This window comes from Paramormyrops kingsleyae, chromosome 16 (assembly GCF_048594095.1).
Source record: "Paramormyrops kingsleyae isolate MSU_618 chromosome 16, PKINGS_0.4, whole genome shotgun sequence".
NCBI lineage: Eukaryota > Metazoa > Chordata > Actinopteri > Osteoglossiformes > Mormyridae > Paramormyrops > Paramormyrops kingsleyae.
In genome coordinates, this window is record NC_132812.1 from 20,473,314 (window position 1) to 20,486,113 (window position 12,800).

The 12,800-nt window shown below is 42.9% G+C and overlaps 2 protein-coding genes across 2 annotated transcripts; both read left to right on the forward strand.

The window, feature by feature from the left end:
- LOC111834155 (claudin-10-like) lies at nucleotides 1–4,879 on the forward strand. Its single transcript, XM_072700684.1, has 5 exons — nucleotides 1–371; nucleotides 2,368–2,529; nucleotides 2,606–2,687; nucleotides 3,094–3,198; nucleotides 4,121–4,879. Exons 1-5 carry the CDS (start codon nucleotides 152–154, stop codon nucleotides 4,260–4,262), a joined length of 711 nt encoding a protein of 236 aa, XP_072556785.1. The 5' UTR covers nucleotides 1–151; the 3' UTR covers nucleotides 4,263–4,879.
- A 4,791-nt stretch (nucleotides 4,880–9,670) lies between these two features.
- LOC111834153 (claudin-10-like) lies at nucleotides 9,671–11,959 on the forward strand. Its single transcript, XM_023793126.2, has 5 exons — nucleotides 9,671–9,902; nucleotides 10,877–11,038; nucleotides 11,110–11,191; nucleotides 11,385–11,492; nucleotides 11,599–11,959. The coding sequence occupies exons 1-5, from the start codon at nucleotides 9,671–9,673 to the stop codon at nucleotides 11,747–11,749; spliced, it is 735 nt and encodes a 244-aa protein (XP_023648894.2). The 3' UTR covers nucleotides 11,750–11,959.
- The last annotated feature ends 841 nt before the right edge of the window (nucleotides 11,960–12,800 follow it).

A 12,800-nucleotide genomic window follows, 5' to 3' on the forward strand; every position in this document is an offset into this window, starting at 1 on the left:
ACACATTAACTACCAATGTAGTGCCACCTCATCCACGAACAGTGAGCTACCATCCAGAAGCCCTCAGAGAGCTTCCAGCAAGTTCCACATCCTTGTGGCCGTCTCCAGTACGTTGATAATCCAAGCAGTGTTCACTGCTCTTTGGAGAACAATGAGTTCGATGGGAATGGAAATCCTTGCCTTCATCATTTCTGTATCTGGCTGGATTCTCATCTCGTCCACCTTACCCACGGACTACTGGAAGGTATCTTCCATCGATGGCACAGTCATCACCACAGCCACCTTCTGGTCCAACCTCTGGAAGACCTGCGTCACAGATTCGACGGGAATTTCAAACTGCAAGGATTTCCCTTCCATGCTGGCTCTGGATGGTTTGACATTTGCTTTTCTTTTTATACATCAGAGGATTCAAATTTTAAATAATTTTTGTTTAAAAAAGTGATCATCCTTGTAACAGTCACAGATCTTTCAGTTTATACAAGTAATTCATGTTTTATGCACTAGAATCAGAGACGTGTAATAGTATGTTTTGGATGTAAGAAATAGTCTAATAGTCTAAAGCCAAGTCATCAGAATAACTTGAATCAAAGATTTAATTGTCGGCAAAATAAAGTGAAAGCTACGTATAGATTTTTGGATAAAAATAGGACTGTGTTTCCGACGGGTTGGGGGGATAATAAAATTTGTTTTATCGGAAAGGGGCACCCAGGACCTGACAAAGCATACACTTTCAGTCGTTCTGACAAAGGGATCCCCCGCGTCTGGGAAAGTCTATCGTGTCTCTATGTTGGTTTGTTTTGTGATACCATGGTTATCAAGGCACTGCGTCAGACGGCATCGTTGTGTTAAGGTTCACTGTTGTGTTAAGGTTCACTGCTGTGTTAAGGTTCACTGATCCCTGCTCCCTAACTCCCAGTCATCTGTCACGTCTCAATTAAAAACTCATTACTTTCCAAGAACCTGCAGCTCCTCCGCGATGGTACTTTATTAGCGATATTAATGGGAAGGTACAGTGCCCGTAAGGCTACCCCCCCCCCCCCCCCGGATCGTTTCCCGGTGTTAAATTGGTGCTCATTTGCTCTTGAGACCCCTTTGCCTCTACGCTTCACTTATTTTGGGCGGTTAAGCAAACCCTGTGAGAAAATTAGAAATTAGAAATGACCTCTAGCATGTAATTTTATTAGCTCTGTAACGAAGCGATGCACAAATTACTGTTTTGTGGGGCAGAATTTTTACATATAAATACATATACCATTTAGCAGTAGGCCTACATGCAGTAACATGTCCCAGGTCACGAATGTAAGACAAACAACAGCTTTCAGTTTGTACTACCATGATCTCATAAATAAATCATACTGCTACCGCGTATGGCGTAGCCTATGTATAGTTCCCAAAATTATGGAAACACGTCAAATTTTTAGAGATTGCAGAACTTTATTCCAGTGACTTATTTAATCGTCCAATGTATGATACTTGTAAACTTTTTTTTTTTATTGTTTATAGACATTACCGCCAATATTCGTGTAGTGATTTAGGCTATTAAAGCGTAATTCTAAAAAAAGGTGTTTCCACAGTTTTGGCCACGAGTGTGTATACTGTAGTACATGCAGCCTGTAATTTATTACGGTACTAGGCCTTTTAGTGTTTGTGATTTGGAGAATGCACTTAACAGAAAGGCTATAATCACGCAACTTAAACCTAAGCGTTTTAAGTCGTATTACGTGGATGGGGCGGCGGGTCCCGCAGCCGCACAGTAGCGCAGTAAGAGCGGATGCTGCCGGGACTCTGTGAGGTGGAGGGACGCGGGTCCATGCGGTGCTGAACAATGTCTGCTCTGTCCCCCTCCCCTGCTCGCATTAAGGGGGCATGCCAGCGTGACGGCATTTGCTTTCATTTATTTATTTTATTCCCGCCATGAATGCGCACTCCAGACGCTATACTTTGACACCACAGCAATAAAAACCTTTTAAAATTTATCCGGAACATCGGCATTTGTCTGATCGCTATGTCATTGTTATATTTAAGCTTTTTAAAACTAAATGTTTGTTTCTGGTAGTTTCGAGGTGCCAAAATGGTTGTGTGTCGTTTTGCAGAGATAATAATCATATTTGTTTCATTAAGATGTATGATTGAGGCTGAGTAAAGCTCCGCGTTTAACGTACATTTAAAATATTCACGCCCCCTCCTTCTGCCCCCCCTCATACTACTTGTTCCATTCAAGCTGAATCTTCCCCAAACTGCACTCACATTGTAATTCATTGTTACCTTCATAAAATAAGAAAATCCTCAAGTAAAAGTATGCGTCTGGAATTTCCTATGGAAAAATTAAGTTATTATGGATCCTCTCCCATCCATGTCCCTTAACAGCTTACATCCAGGTGTGCAGAGGACTTATGATCTCCTCCGTTTGCCTCGGCTTCTTCGGATCCATCTTCGCGTTGGTCGGCATGAAATGCACCAAGATCGGCGGGGCTGACGGCAGCAAAGCCAAGCTGGCCTTCCTGGCCGGTGTCAGCTTCGTGCTCACTGGTGAGACGTTTCGGTCGTTTTGCTATTTTAACGTCCATCCTTTGTATCCAATGTACTGACAGCGATCTTTCTGCAGGGCTGTGCTCTTTGACCGCGTGTTCCCTCTACGCTCACAGGATCACATCCGAGTTTTTTGATCCGATGTTTCTTGCACAAAAGTAAGTTATTAAGTATTCGATGAGGTTTACAATTCAGATAGATGGAGGGACATTGCAAAAAATAAGAGTAGTTTTGGTCTATTTAAAATTGAATTAAACATGATACACATGTAAAGGCTAAGGACCACAAAAGATGTGTACGTTCATTTAGCAAAATATTCTCAAGTCATTAATAAACATATTTCGAATAAACTCATTGATCTAGTCCAGTTGTTTTATGTAGTTGTATGTAGTTTTACTTTTTAATAAGATTTTCCAAAGCAAACCGTGATCCTGATTTCGTGAAAGTTGTGGGCAGGTCTTTCCTGCAGTATGTTAATTGTTTTCTATGGAGTTTTATACGGACACATTGTGATCGCCGGACCCCAAACGCCTGGCTAACCACCGCATCGCTGTGCCCCCGTAGGTTTGAGCTGGGGGTGGCCCTCTTCATTGGGTGGGCTGGCTCAGTCCTCAGCATTATAGGGGGCGCTATTTTCTGCTTCTCCCTGGCAGGGACCTTTAAAACAAGGTACGTCTGCTAGGGGTGTCTCTCCCCCATACCTCCAGCTGGGTGTTTAATTAAGATACAGTACATTGAATGTGCACCCACAACCTTCTCCTATCTGACCACGGTTTTAAAGCACTGAGGTATGTGTGCTGATCCTCAGTAGTCTTCCTGTTAATGCAGTGAGGCCGCAAAGCACAGATCCGGCCTGGAATGGCGTTTCCGGAACTCTGTGTTGTCGTACGGAATACGGAATCTGTCTGTCTGTCTGTCTGTCGAGTTCTGTTTCTGTGTATTAAATGCAGGGAAACCTGAGCCCATAGAATAGTTTACTCATGGATACTTTTTTCATTGACGTTGATATAATGTGACACAGACATCTGCTGCTTCTCAAATATTGTGTCAAAATAGCAGCAAAAAGACACAGATGTGCCACTGAGTGACGTCCTCTGCTGAGTGTCAGAATCACCTTGGCCTGGGTGACCCTGGGGGGGTAACAGAGCCCCCCCCCCCCATATAACTGATCCAGTGAACTCTGGCACTTTGTGACACGGCAGAGCAGCCTGTGAGTTTCTATAAGGCATGGACTGGTTTGACAGTCATGTGCCATTATAACTACAGTACTACTCATTAACTTTTCCAGTGCCTTTCTGAGGAGGCAGCTGGAATTCCTCCTGCTGTATGTGTTCCTTCATGCTTGGGAGACAGCAAAGCATTATTAGGCCAAACTATATAAAGTGTATTATTACCATTGATTAATCTATAAGAAGGCAGCATTTGGGGGTGTTTTCTGGTGGGAACTGTAGAAGCATTTTTCTGAATAATCTGCATGAAATATTATTAAAATATGCTGTTTTTTATTTAGACATGTAAATGGTTTTTCAGTAGTTTCAGACAATTCTAAGACAAATAATAGTGTCTCTTCTGGCCTTACATCCCTCTCCAGTCGTGCAGAATACTCTTACAGTGGGGCTACCTCATTCGGCACGTCACAGACCAAAGGCGTCAGCAAGCACCCTAACCCATCCAAGACCCCGTCGGACTACAGGGCCACTTCCAGGCAGTTTGGGAAGAACGTCTACGTGTAGTTGGGGGGGGGGGGGGTTGGGGTGCGGGAAGGACAGCGAAAGCGGACGGTCGCTGCTCTGTGCCGACAGCAGACGACACTGCAGGGGACTCAAGATGGATTCTCTTGCCAGCCAAAGACACTGGATCCAGTGTGACGGAAGAGGTTTACGCGTCAAAGGGGGATTGGGGGGCATTTTCTATTTCATCCAAAGCCTTTATGGGACTCCCTACCGCACTTTCATACATGATCCAGAAAACTGCAGTGATGACGGCCCCTTGGAGGACACTGGGTTTCTGTTAGGTCTCGTCTGGCCCGCAGTCTGCCTGCTTCATCGTTAATATTATTATATTATTATTTTCTTGTCTTGAGTGATAACCAATGAACTGTAGCTAGGAAAATGCAGTTTTAGTTTTTTATTTTACTTAATGTTTAGTTATATCAGGACTACTTTATTTCCCATGTATATGAAAATAAAAATTCTATTTAGACACGTCCAATTATGTCCTTTCAAAACTATTAATCACTAACTACTAAAAATTCGTCTGAACAGTCACTAATGAGTTATTTCTCCATTATATGTTTGTTTACCAACTCAGTAATGGCAGTCTTGAAATCATTAAAAATATTTTGACGTGACTTTGATGGCAAAACTCTTTTGAGTCCCATATTGTTCACATGTATACACGTACATGGATGGATAGATTGAATTTGCATGTCCTTCTGAGATGGTATTCTCTCCTGTTTCATCAAATTCATATACTCTCTCCTTTCCATCTGCTCTACAATATATAATCTCATACCACATAGTCACCAAAGCTTTTCCTTTCTGTTTAGTACTGGCTGACTAGGATAAGAGGTCAGAAAATTAATCGAGATATATAAACAAAATATACCCGCATTGTATAAATGGATTTAAAGGTGGTTTGGCAGTGACACAGTGCATTCCTTAGGTCACCTTCATGCATGGCCTCATTAAGCGGCTGGTTACACTAACAGCCATCTATATTCTGATTATTGTTATTTTAAGGAACATGAGGTTAAAAAAACAATGATCTAATAGAACCAAGAACCAGGCCGTAGAATAACAAAGGAAAGGAAAATCTGTCAGAGTTTTCATTGATACAGAAAGAAACAAAAGTAGTTAAACAAATGAGACCTCAATAGTTTGATTCGACAGGAGTGTTTATTTGTTGGAACAATTTGAATGTGTATGTGAAAAGTGATTTGGCGAAGCCCGTCTCTTGGTCGCCGGCTCTATCGTCCCTGAAGCTGACAGATCTGGCTGGGCGACTGGGATTAAAGCCAACCCTGGACTTTGGGGATCCCATGGGGTGAGTCCGGGTCCCATTTATACTTGTGCTTAACTGGGGAGGGGTTTGGGATTCCCCACGATAAACTTTGCCGGGCCACATTCCCGTCAGCCATCCTGAAACCGATACCCATCTACTGGTCCCTCATGGTGTTCATCAGAACGAAAAAGTTAAAGATTAAAAAAAGGAAGAGTTTGTTAATATTTCATGGTTGTTGTGAAAACGGAATGAGTGAAGCAGCCTAAGAGCGCATGGAGCAGTTTCTCAAAGACATTTGGCACTGGCCGAATCACCATATTGCTTCCTGTTTTGTAAACCTGACTGGGTGTTCACCACGCGCTCTGTCATCCTTCCCCACCTGATCATCAATGGAAACCCGAAACCCACTCTTCCCTTTAAAAGTCCTGCTTCTGGCGATGTCCCGGGGCACTATGAGAAACAAGCCTCGATTGTCCTGTCCCGCGAACAGAGAGAGAGGCTTGTTCCTTCCTTCGCTTTAAACGTTTATATAGTGGAACATTTGGTAACAGGCTTCTTCTTGCTGGCTAATGAACTTTTCCATCGGGCGTGCAGGTGTTTCAAGCCTACTGTCTGTCCACCTTAAAATGAAACACTGTAATTAAAGTCAAAAGAGAAGTAATTTGCTTTATTAAATAGAGCAGTATAACTACTTTACTATGAATATATAATAAACATTTGTGTGTGTGTGGATTATGTTTATATTACATATATTACAACCCTTTCAGCGTGGGTGGAGCAAGGACTTATATAGAGAGCATATATATCATATATTCAGTATGTGTGTGTGTGTGTAGTGTATGTTTATGTTACATTGTGGGGACCAAATGTTCCCCACAATGTAATAAAAACCTGTTATTTTGACGTCATGAGAACCATTTTTCAGGTCCCCACAAAGATCTGTGAATGCAATCAAAAAAACTTTAAAAAGTCTCATATTTTGTTTGGTTACTTATGGTTAAGGTTAGGGTTGGGTAGGATTAAGGTCGTCATGTTGGGATTAGAGTTTTCCCCATAGAAATGAATGGGGAGTCCCCACAAAGATATAATTACAAACCTGTATGTGTGTTTGCGTGAATATTTTTTTTTTATCGCTAGAGGCTTGTATACATAAAAAGTTTATGTTCTAACTGAAAGCATATTTATCTGCTCTTTTTACAAACCTAGTTCAGTTGGGCCTGGGTTAATGTAGCCCTTCCTCAGGAATGCCTGCAGAGGGCAGTAATATTTTTCATAAGAGATCATTGTTGTTTTACAATATTGTAAATATTTCTCAGTATAGCAACTTTGCATCCATAACAGGTTTATTAAGGAATCGTTTTTAAGCCTTTAAAATGGTAAAATATGACTTTAGTCTCATTTTATTGTCTCTGGGGTAGGAAAAAAAATATGTTTATAATGACAAAGATGGGAATTACGTGTAAGGCAGCAACCGGAGTGTTTGCGGATTTTACATTGTTCTTAAAAAATGAAGCTCAAGATGGACCTGGAGAGCATTTCTGTTAGGATTACAGTAATTAACGTAAAAAGTGCAGCTGGTATTTATGCTTATTAATCACCAGAGGCGCTGAGACAGCAGCAGTCAGCGCACAGAACCCCACTACTGTCGGCACTCGGTCTCCACTTTCCAGTGGCACTGGAGCTCACTGCCTGTCATAGCTGAGCATGAGACGAGTTAATAACCAATAACGAAGGCAGTGGATCGAAACAAAGCCCACTATCGGCCTCTCAAAGCACAGATATGCTGTTCAGTGGTCTAGGAGTTAATAAGATGCCTCAGACACTGGGATTTTACGTCCCGTTAGGTCACCCCCACTTTGTGTGGCTCTGAACCTCAAAATAAGAGTTAGCTGAAAGCAGCCTGTGCTGTCACTGCATGCCCCCCTGGCTGTCTCTTGGTTTTTAAATGTTTACAGTAAGGCTCCTTCATATTCATACAAGACCCATATACTAACATTTGTATCAATTTCAGAATACACACTGTGTACTATACAGTGTTTAACTTTCTTGGAAAGTGATCAGTATGTCATACCTGTCGCTGATGTCATATCTGTCCCTGATGTCATACCTGTCCCTGATGTCATACCTGTCCCTGATGTACTGATCAGGTAATTGAACTTGCTCTGGGATGGTGGCAGGTGGAGCCTAAAACCATCACTAGTGCTCTCGACCATAGAGCTCAGCTGGCTTTCAGTCAGAGCTTTGTTTTATGGGGCTGAATGGAGTAGGTCTGTTTCCTCTGGGACTGTCGGTTATCAGCGAGTACTGGCTTGGTGGCTTGGAGCTCAGGGGTCTTGCTGGGTTTCTGGGTAGCCGGTGTGCTATGCCACCCATGTCTTGTCTTTGGGGTTTTATCCTACGTGTATGTCCTGGTTTTTCAGTTCTTGCTCCTTTTAGGTTCTCTAGTTCCTGGTCTGGGATCGTCAGCCCTCCGCTATTGACTCTGCCCTCTGGTTCATCTCATCCTGGAACTGTCCATCCGGACAGCAGCCCAAGTCCCCCTCGCTCCCCGTTTCCAGCAGTGTTTGGACTGTTGGTCTCAGGGTGCAGAAGACCTGGCATGATGGATGGATAGTCGGCCCAGGTTGAACTGTTTGTCATAGACCTTGGTGTTGAAGGCCAATAAATGCTTGAAACCAGTAAGCGCTTATGTCCACCTTATGACACAGTAGCCTGCAACTAAAAATACCTGTGATGCAATTAACTTACATTAAAGAAACAAAACTGCAGAAATAATAAATTTTATCTCTCTCTCATTCTGTGCTCATTACAGGTTAATGAAGTCAAATCCCTTTTGTTAAAAGCCTTTGGTTGTAAACTTTGTATTCGTTTTATAAAACAAGTTGCACCTTCAGTGACATTCCCACCAGAAGGGCAACATGCAGTTGCCAGTTTCCGCATGCAGAAACTGGAGTTGCCACATGTATGTAATGTAACTGATGCATTAGCATTATTTTTTGCTGAGTCGGCACATTTGATCAGCCATCTGGAAAGCAAAGGACAATAGGTCGCCTTTCTCTCTCAGACTGCTGCACAAAACATCAGGCTGCTTTATTAAGGTGGGTCCTCCAAAGAACTGGGAGGCAGATAATGGGCGACCTCTCCAGTAAGTGCACTGGTCTGCTTCCAAAGTGATGAGTTGCCGCCCAGCCCAGTAATGGGGTAGCTACATGACCCAACAAACAGCCAGTGTCAAATCAAGGTACTGGCTCTGTTAAATTGGGGGAGGGGGGTGAGGTAGAGGTGAATAGGCCAAGACGTAAAGACATGCATGCTTGGTTGAACTCATTTTCTGAGGTGCGCCACTTTGGGCCAGCGAGGTCATCAGATGACATTCCCTGAGAAACTTGGGCGGGATTCAGCCTCCGGTCCCCATCTCCACATGCTAACATTTAGCCTGCAGAGTACGACGGTCAAGGAAGCCCCTCACTGCCAAACCTCAAGCTATTGCAAACACGTCGCCTGATTAATCTGTTTATCGTAATTTAATCTCAGTTTATTGCAAGTATTAATCTCAACTGAGTAACTCATTGGGCTGTATCATCAGATGGTGGCTCATTCCTGGGCCAAGTAAGATAATGGGACAAAGAGCTGAATATTAGATTATTATATTAGAGCTGCTTGGATGCCTAATTGTGTATAGCCATCATAAATAAATACATACATACATATGTACAATGCACAATGCATGCAAAATGAGCTTAGTAAAGAAAACCACTCAAGAAAACTCATAAAGCTGTGCCGATCTCATGTCTACTCTTAATATTTAGATTCATAAGGAAAACATTACCTGAATATGTAGGACAATAGTTCCCGAAAGCATATGGCAGACTTCTGACAGAATTTCATCCTGGGAAACCAAACATGCCAACTATGCAAAACTAGCCATAATAAAATACAGTGGCATGGGGGCAAAACACACCATCCTCACTGAGAGGAGGATCCTGAAGCACCGCATGAGGACAGTGAGAGAGAGACAGGCAATGAGTGGCGGAGGTCACCCCAGCCACGGCCGAACCCTTGAGAGTTGTCACTTCTGGGTAGGTTTCAGCTACCCCTCCCCGGGAGAGCAGTTAAGACCCCTGTCGCTCATCCAGCCATGAAGTACAGGACAGCGGTGACGTACATGGAGATCGGCTGCTTCGTGGTCTGCCTGCTGGGGTGGGCCTTGGTGTGTTCCACCCTGCCCACTGAATACTGGAACATCTCAACCCTCGACCAGGGTGTCCTGACCACCGCTAACTTCTTCTCCAACCTGTGGAAGGACTGCATTTCTGATTCCACCGGGGTATCCGATTGCAAGGAATTCCCATCTCTCCTGGCGCTTGAGTGTAAGTGAAACCCCCTTCATTTCCTGCTCTGCAGGAACGGAGTCGGGCTCATAATGAATTTGTGATAACAGCTCGTTTTCTGTTCTTTCATGGCAGTCGTCTGCTAACTCTAAATGTGACAAATATGCTGGTATTTCCCCCAAAACACTGGTCTTTCATTCTGCCTGCCTCTTTCCCCAGTGGGAAAGGGCAAATAGATTATCTTGGGGAATTTGGGGACTTTACTGGTCTAGGTGTTCCTCCAACATTTTGCAAAATCATTATGGTCCTGAGTTCTGTGCTGGCTGTGGCTTAAAATATCGTGAAATTTCATTCGAAATCACCATTGTCATTTAACATCTTTACATGATGATAATCAATCAATTTCAATGTCTACTTTTTCTCACTGTACACTATCAATGTATTAAATATCATGAAAACTGCAGTGACGGCAGAGCCACAAACAGGATTACTGATGGTGTGAGGATTTGTGGCACTGTAAGTTACAGAAACTAATAAAACTACAGTTGTATGAATGGGTATAATTTTTGTTTGAGATTTAAGCAACGGCAAAGAAGGTTAATTTCAAATCAACACAGAACTGTTTGATATTTGACACAAATAACTAGGTATTAAACAAATGCAGCTGTAGTAGTTGTGGACATACAACTAGAAACACAAGAAAAAATAAATAACAGTATAACTTAAATGTGAACCTTACAAGTTAATGTTCATTTTCACATGAGATCTATCCTTTCATCTTGCAGCTGCTTGTCCAGTAGAGGGTAGGGGGCTGCGCCCAAGAATTATATAATAGTGTATAATAGTATGGAGAGTGAAAGCTGCAGATTATATTGGCAATTCAACCAGCAGGGGGTGTGCTTTTCCGCATAGCCACAGCTCACAATAATCCAGTTACAGTGCAACTTTAAAAATGTGTACCTGGTTATTGAGTGCAATTGGGATGTGGAACGTGTGTGCCCCCCCGTCACTAGTGAACATCCACATGTGCCGAGCTCTCGTCATCATGGCCATCATACTGAGCTTCTTCGGAGCCGTTCTCTCCCTGGTGGGAATGAAGTGCACCAAGATCGGCGGGTCGGATGTTGCCAATGCAAGAGTCACTTTCGCAGCAGGAATAAACTACATGGTTGCAGGTACGTGATTCCCAGAGTAACCCCCCCAATGCCTGGAGTATTCACACTAAGCTAATAGGATTCCCTTACAGGGTTCTGTGCCATGATTGCATACTCCTGGTATGGAAATAAGATCCGGAAAGAATTTGTGAATCCTAATTTCAAGGCCGCAAAGTAAGTAAAGCTTATCATCTATCTATCTATCTATCTAATCTATCTATCCATCCATCCAACTGCTTATCCAATGGAGGGTCCTGGAACCTACCCGGTAGACCAGGCCAACACACAGCTCAAAAAGACCTTAAATAGTATAAGTCTGCCGTTGACTTCACCCTAACAGATGCATTATGGGTTTTTCTTTTTACAGATTTGAACTTGGAGCAGCTCTCTTCGTGGGCTGGGGGGGGTCCTCTCTGCTCATCATAGGAGGCTTCATTTTAAGCTTCTTTGCCAAGAAGGAGGGTCTGAGGTGCAGGTATGGTGATGCCCACCGCGAGCCGGAGGTACCGGCCGTCTCCTCCTGGTCCAAGACCCACCCTGAGCTCTGTGCCTTTCTCTCCCCGCACTCCTGTGCCCTTCAGATCCACCCTCCAGCCGGAGCCCACGCCCTGCACACCAGCTCGAACGCGGAGGACCACTATAATATCACTGGCATTCAAAGAGGCGTCCGAGGGCAGAAAGACCAGGGCCACCATGACCCCCAGCAGAGCCCCCACTGACACCTACGTATAGCCTACTGCACCCTGTCCCTGGCTCAATAAGGGAGGGGCTTGTGTTTCACTTATTTAACCATTCACACTTCATCATATGACATCACCACATTAATTAAAACCAGTATTTGCTGTTAAGCAGCAAGGTGCACAGATTTCTAGGGTGTCCCTGTTTTACTGCCTTTTGCTTAGGGGCACGTCATAGATAAAATATAGGAATATACTTATATATACATACATATATACACACACACACACATATATATATATGGAGCAATGTAAGGATGTGTCTTTATCTTGTGATGAAAATGATAATGCCAACTACAAGGCTCTAACCAGCAGCTTTCCCATTACAGGGACAGAGGCTTAGCCTGCTGAGCCACACACTGCCCCCTGATGGCTGGAAGCCTTGAGTTTGAAAATGAGAAAAAACAATGTAGTGATGTCATACAATGAAGTCTGTGATTGGCTGAAAAGCAAGTCCCTCCCTTGTTGACCCAGGACACATCGAACTCTGTAAAATCAGGATGAGAGCAACCTGTATGCCTTCTGCTCTGTGTGGATGCACCTGTGGATGTTCATTTACGATTTTTCAATGTGATATATTTTTAATGCGTGAAAAATACAATTCACATAAGAATTGAGCTGAACAGTTTACACTATTACTTGTTGTGGGCAATGACAAGAAAGACATTTGATTCTATTAAGGTAACACCATTTAATATATGAAAGTAAGTGTGAAGTAGATATGAATAATTGTACATGCTTAGAAGCCCAACTGTCTGTTTGTGGTGGGTATTTTCTTCCCAACAAAAAAAAAATACTTTTTTTTACATCATCCACAGCTAAAAGACAGTCACCACAGATGTACTAAATACCAAATGACTTCTTTGGTACAATTCAGGGACAATTCAAACATTTAAATTAGATTTGAAATTAGACCTCTGTTCAGGACTGCAGTAACACACCATACTCAGTCCAGCACTACAAAAATAAATCAACAGTTCAAATTAAATCACAAAGTTCAGGATCTTTTTCCAAAAAATAGTGTGCAAATATTATCTATACAAATC

What these genes read in the sequence shown, in the direction of transcription:
- LOC111834155 (XM_072700684.1), top strand. Translation starts at nt 152, where the DNA reads ATGAGTTCGATGGGAATGGAAATCCTTGCCTTCATCATTTCTGTATCT. An exon ending in TGTCAGCTTCGTGCTCACTG is followed by an intron (nt 2,530 to 2,605) that starts GTGAGACGTTTC and finishes ATCTTTCTGCAG; the next exon opens with GGCTGTGCTCTTTGACCGCG. An exon ending in CCGATGTTTCTTGCACAAAA is followed by an intron (nt 2,688 to 3,093) that starts GTAAGTTATTAA and finishes GTGCCCCCGTAG; the next exon opens with GTTTGAGCTGGGGGTGGCCC.
- LOC111834153 (XM_023793126.2), top strand. Translation starts at nt 9,671, where the DNA reads ATGAAGTACAGGACAGCGGTGACGTACATGGAGATCGGCTGCTTCGTG. An exon ending in AATAAACTACATGGTTGCAG is followed by an intron (nt 11,039 to 11,109) that starts GTACGTGATTCC and finishes ATTCCCTTACAG; the next exon opens with GGTTCTGTGCCATGATTGCA. An exon ending in CCTAATTTCAAGGCCGCAAA is followed by an intron (nt 11,192 to 11,384) that starts GTAAGTAAAGCT and finishes TTCTTTTTACAG; the next exon opens with ATTTGAACTTGGAGCAGCTC.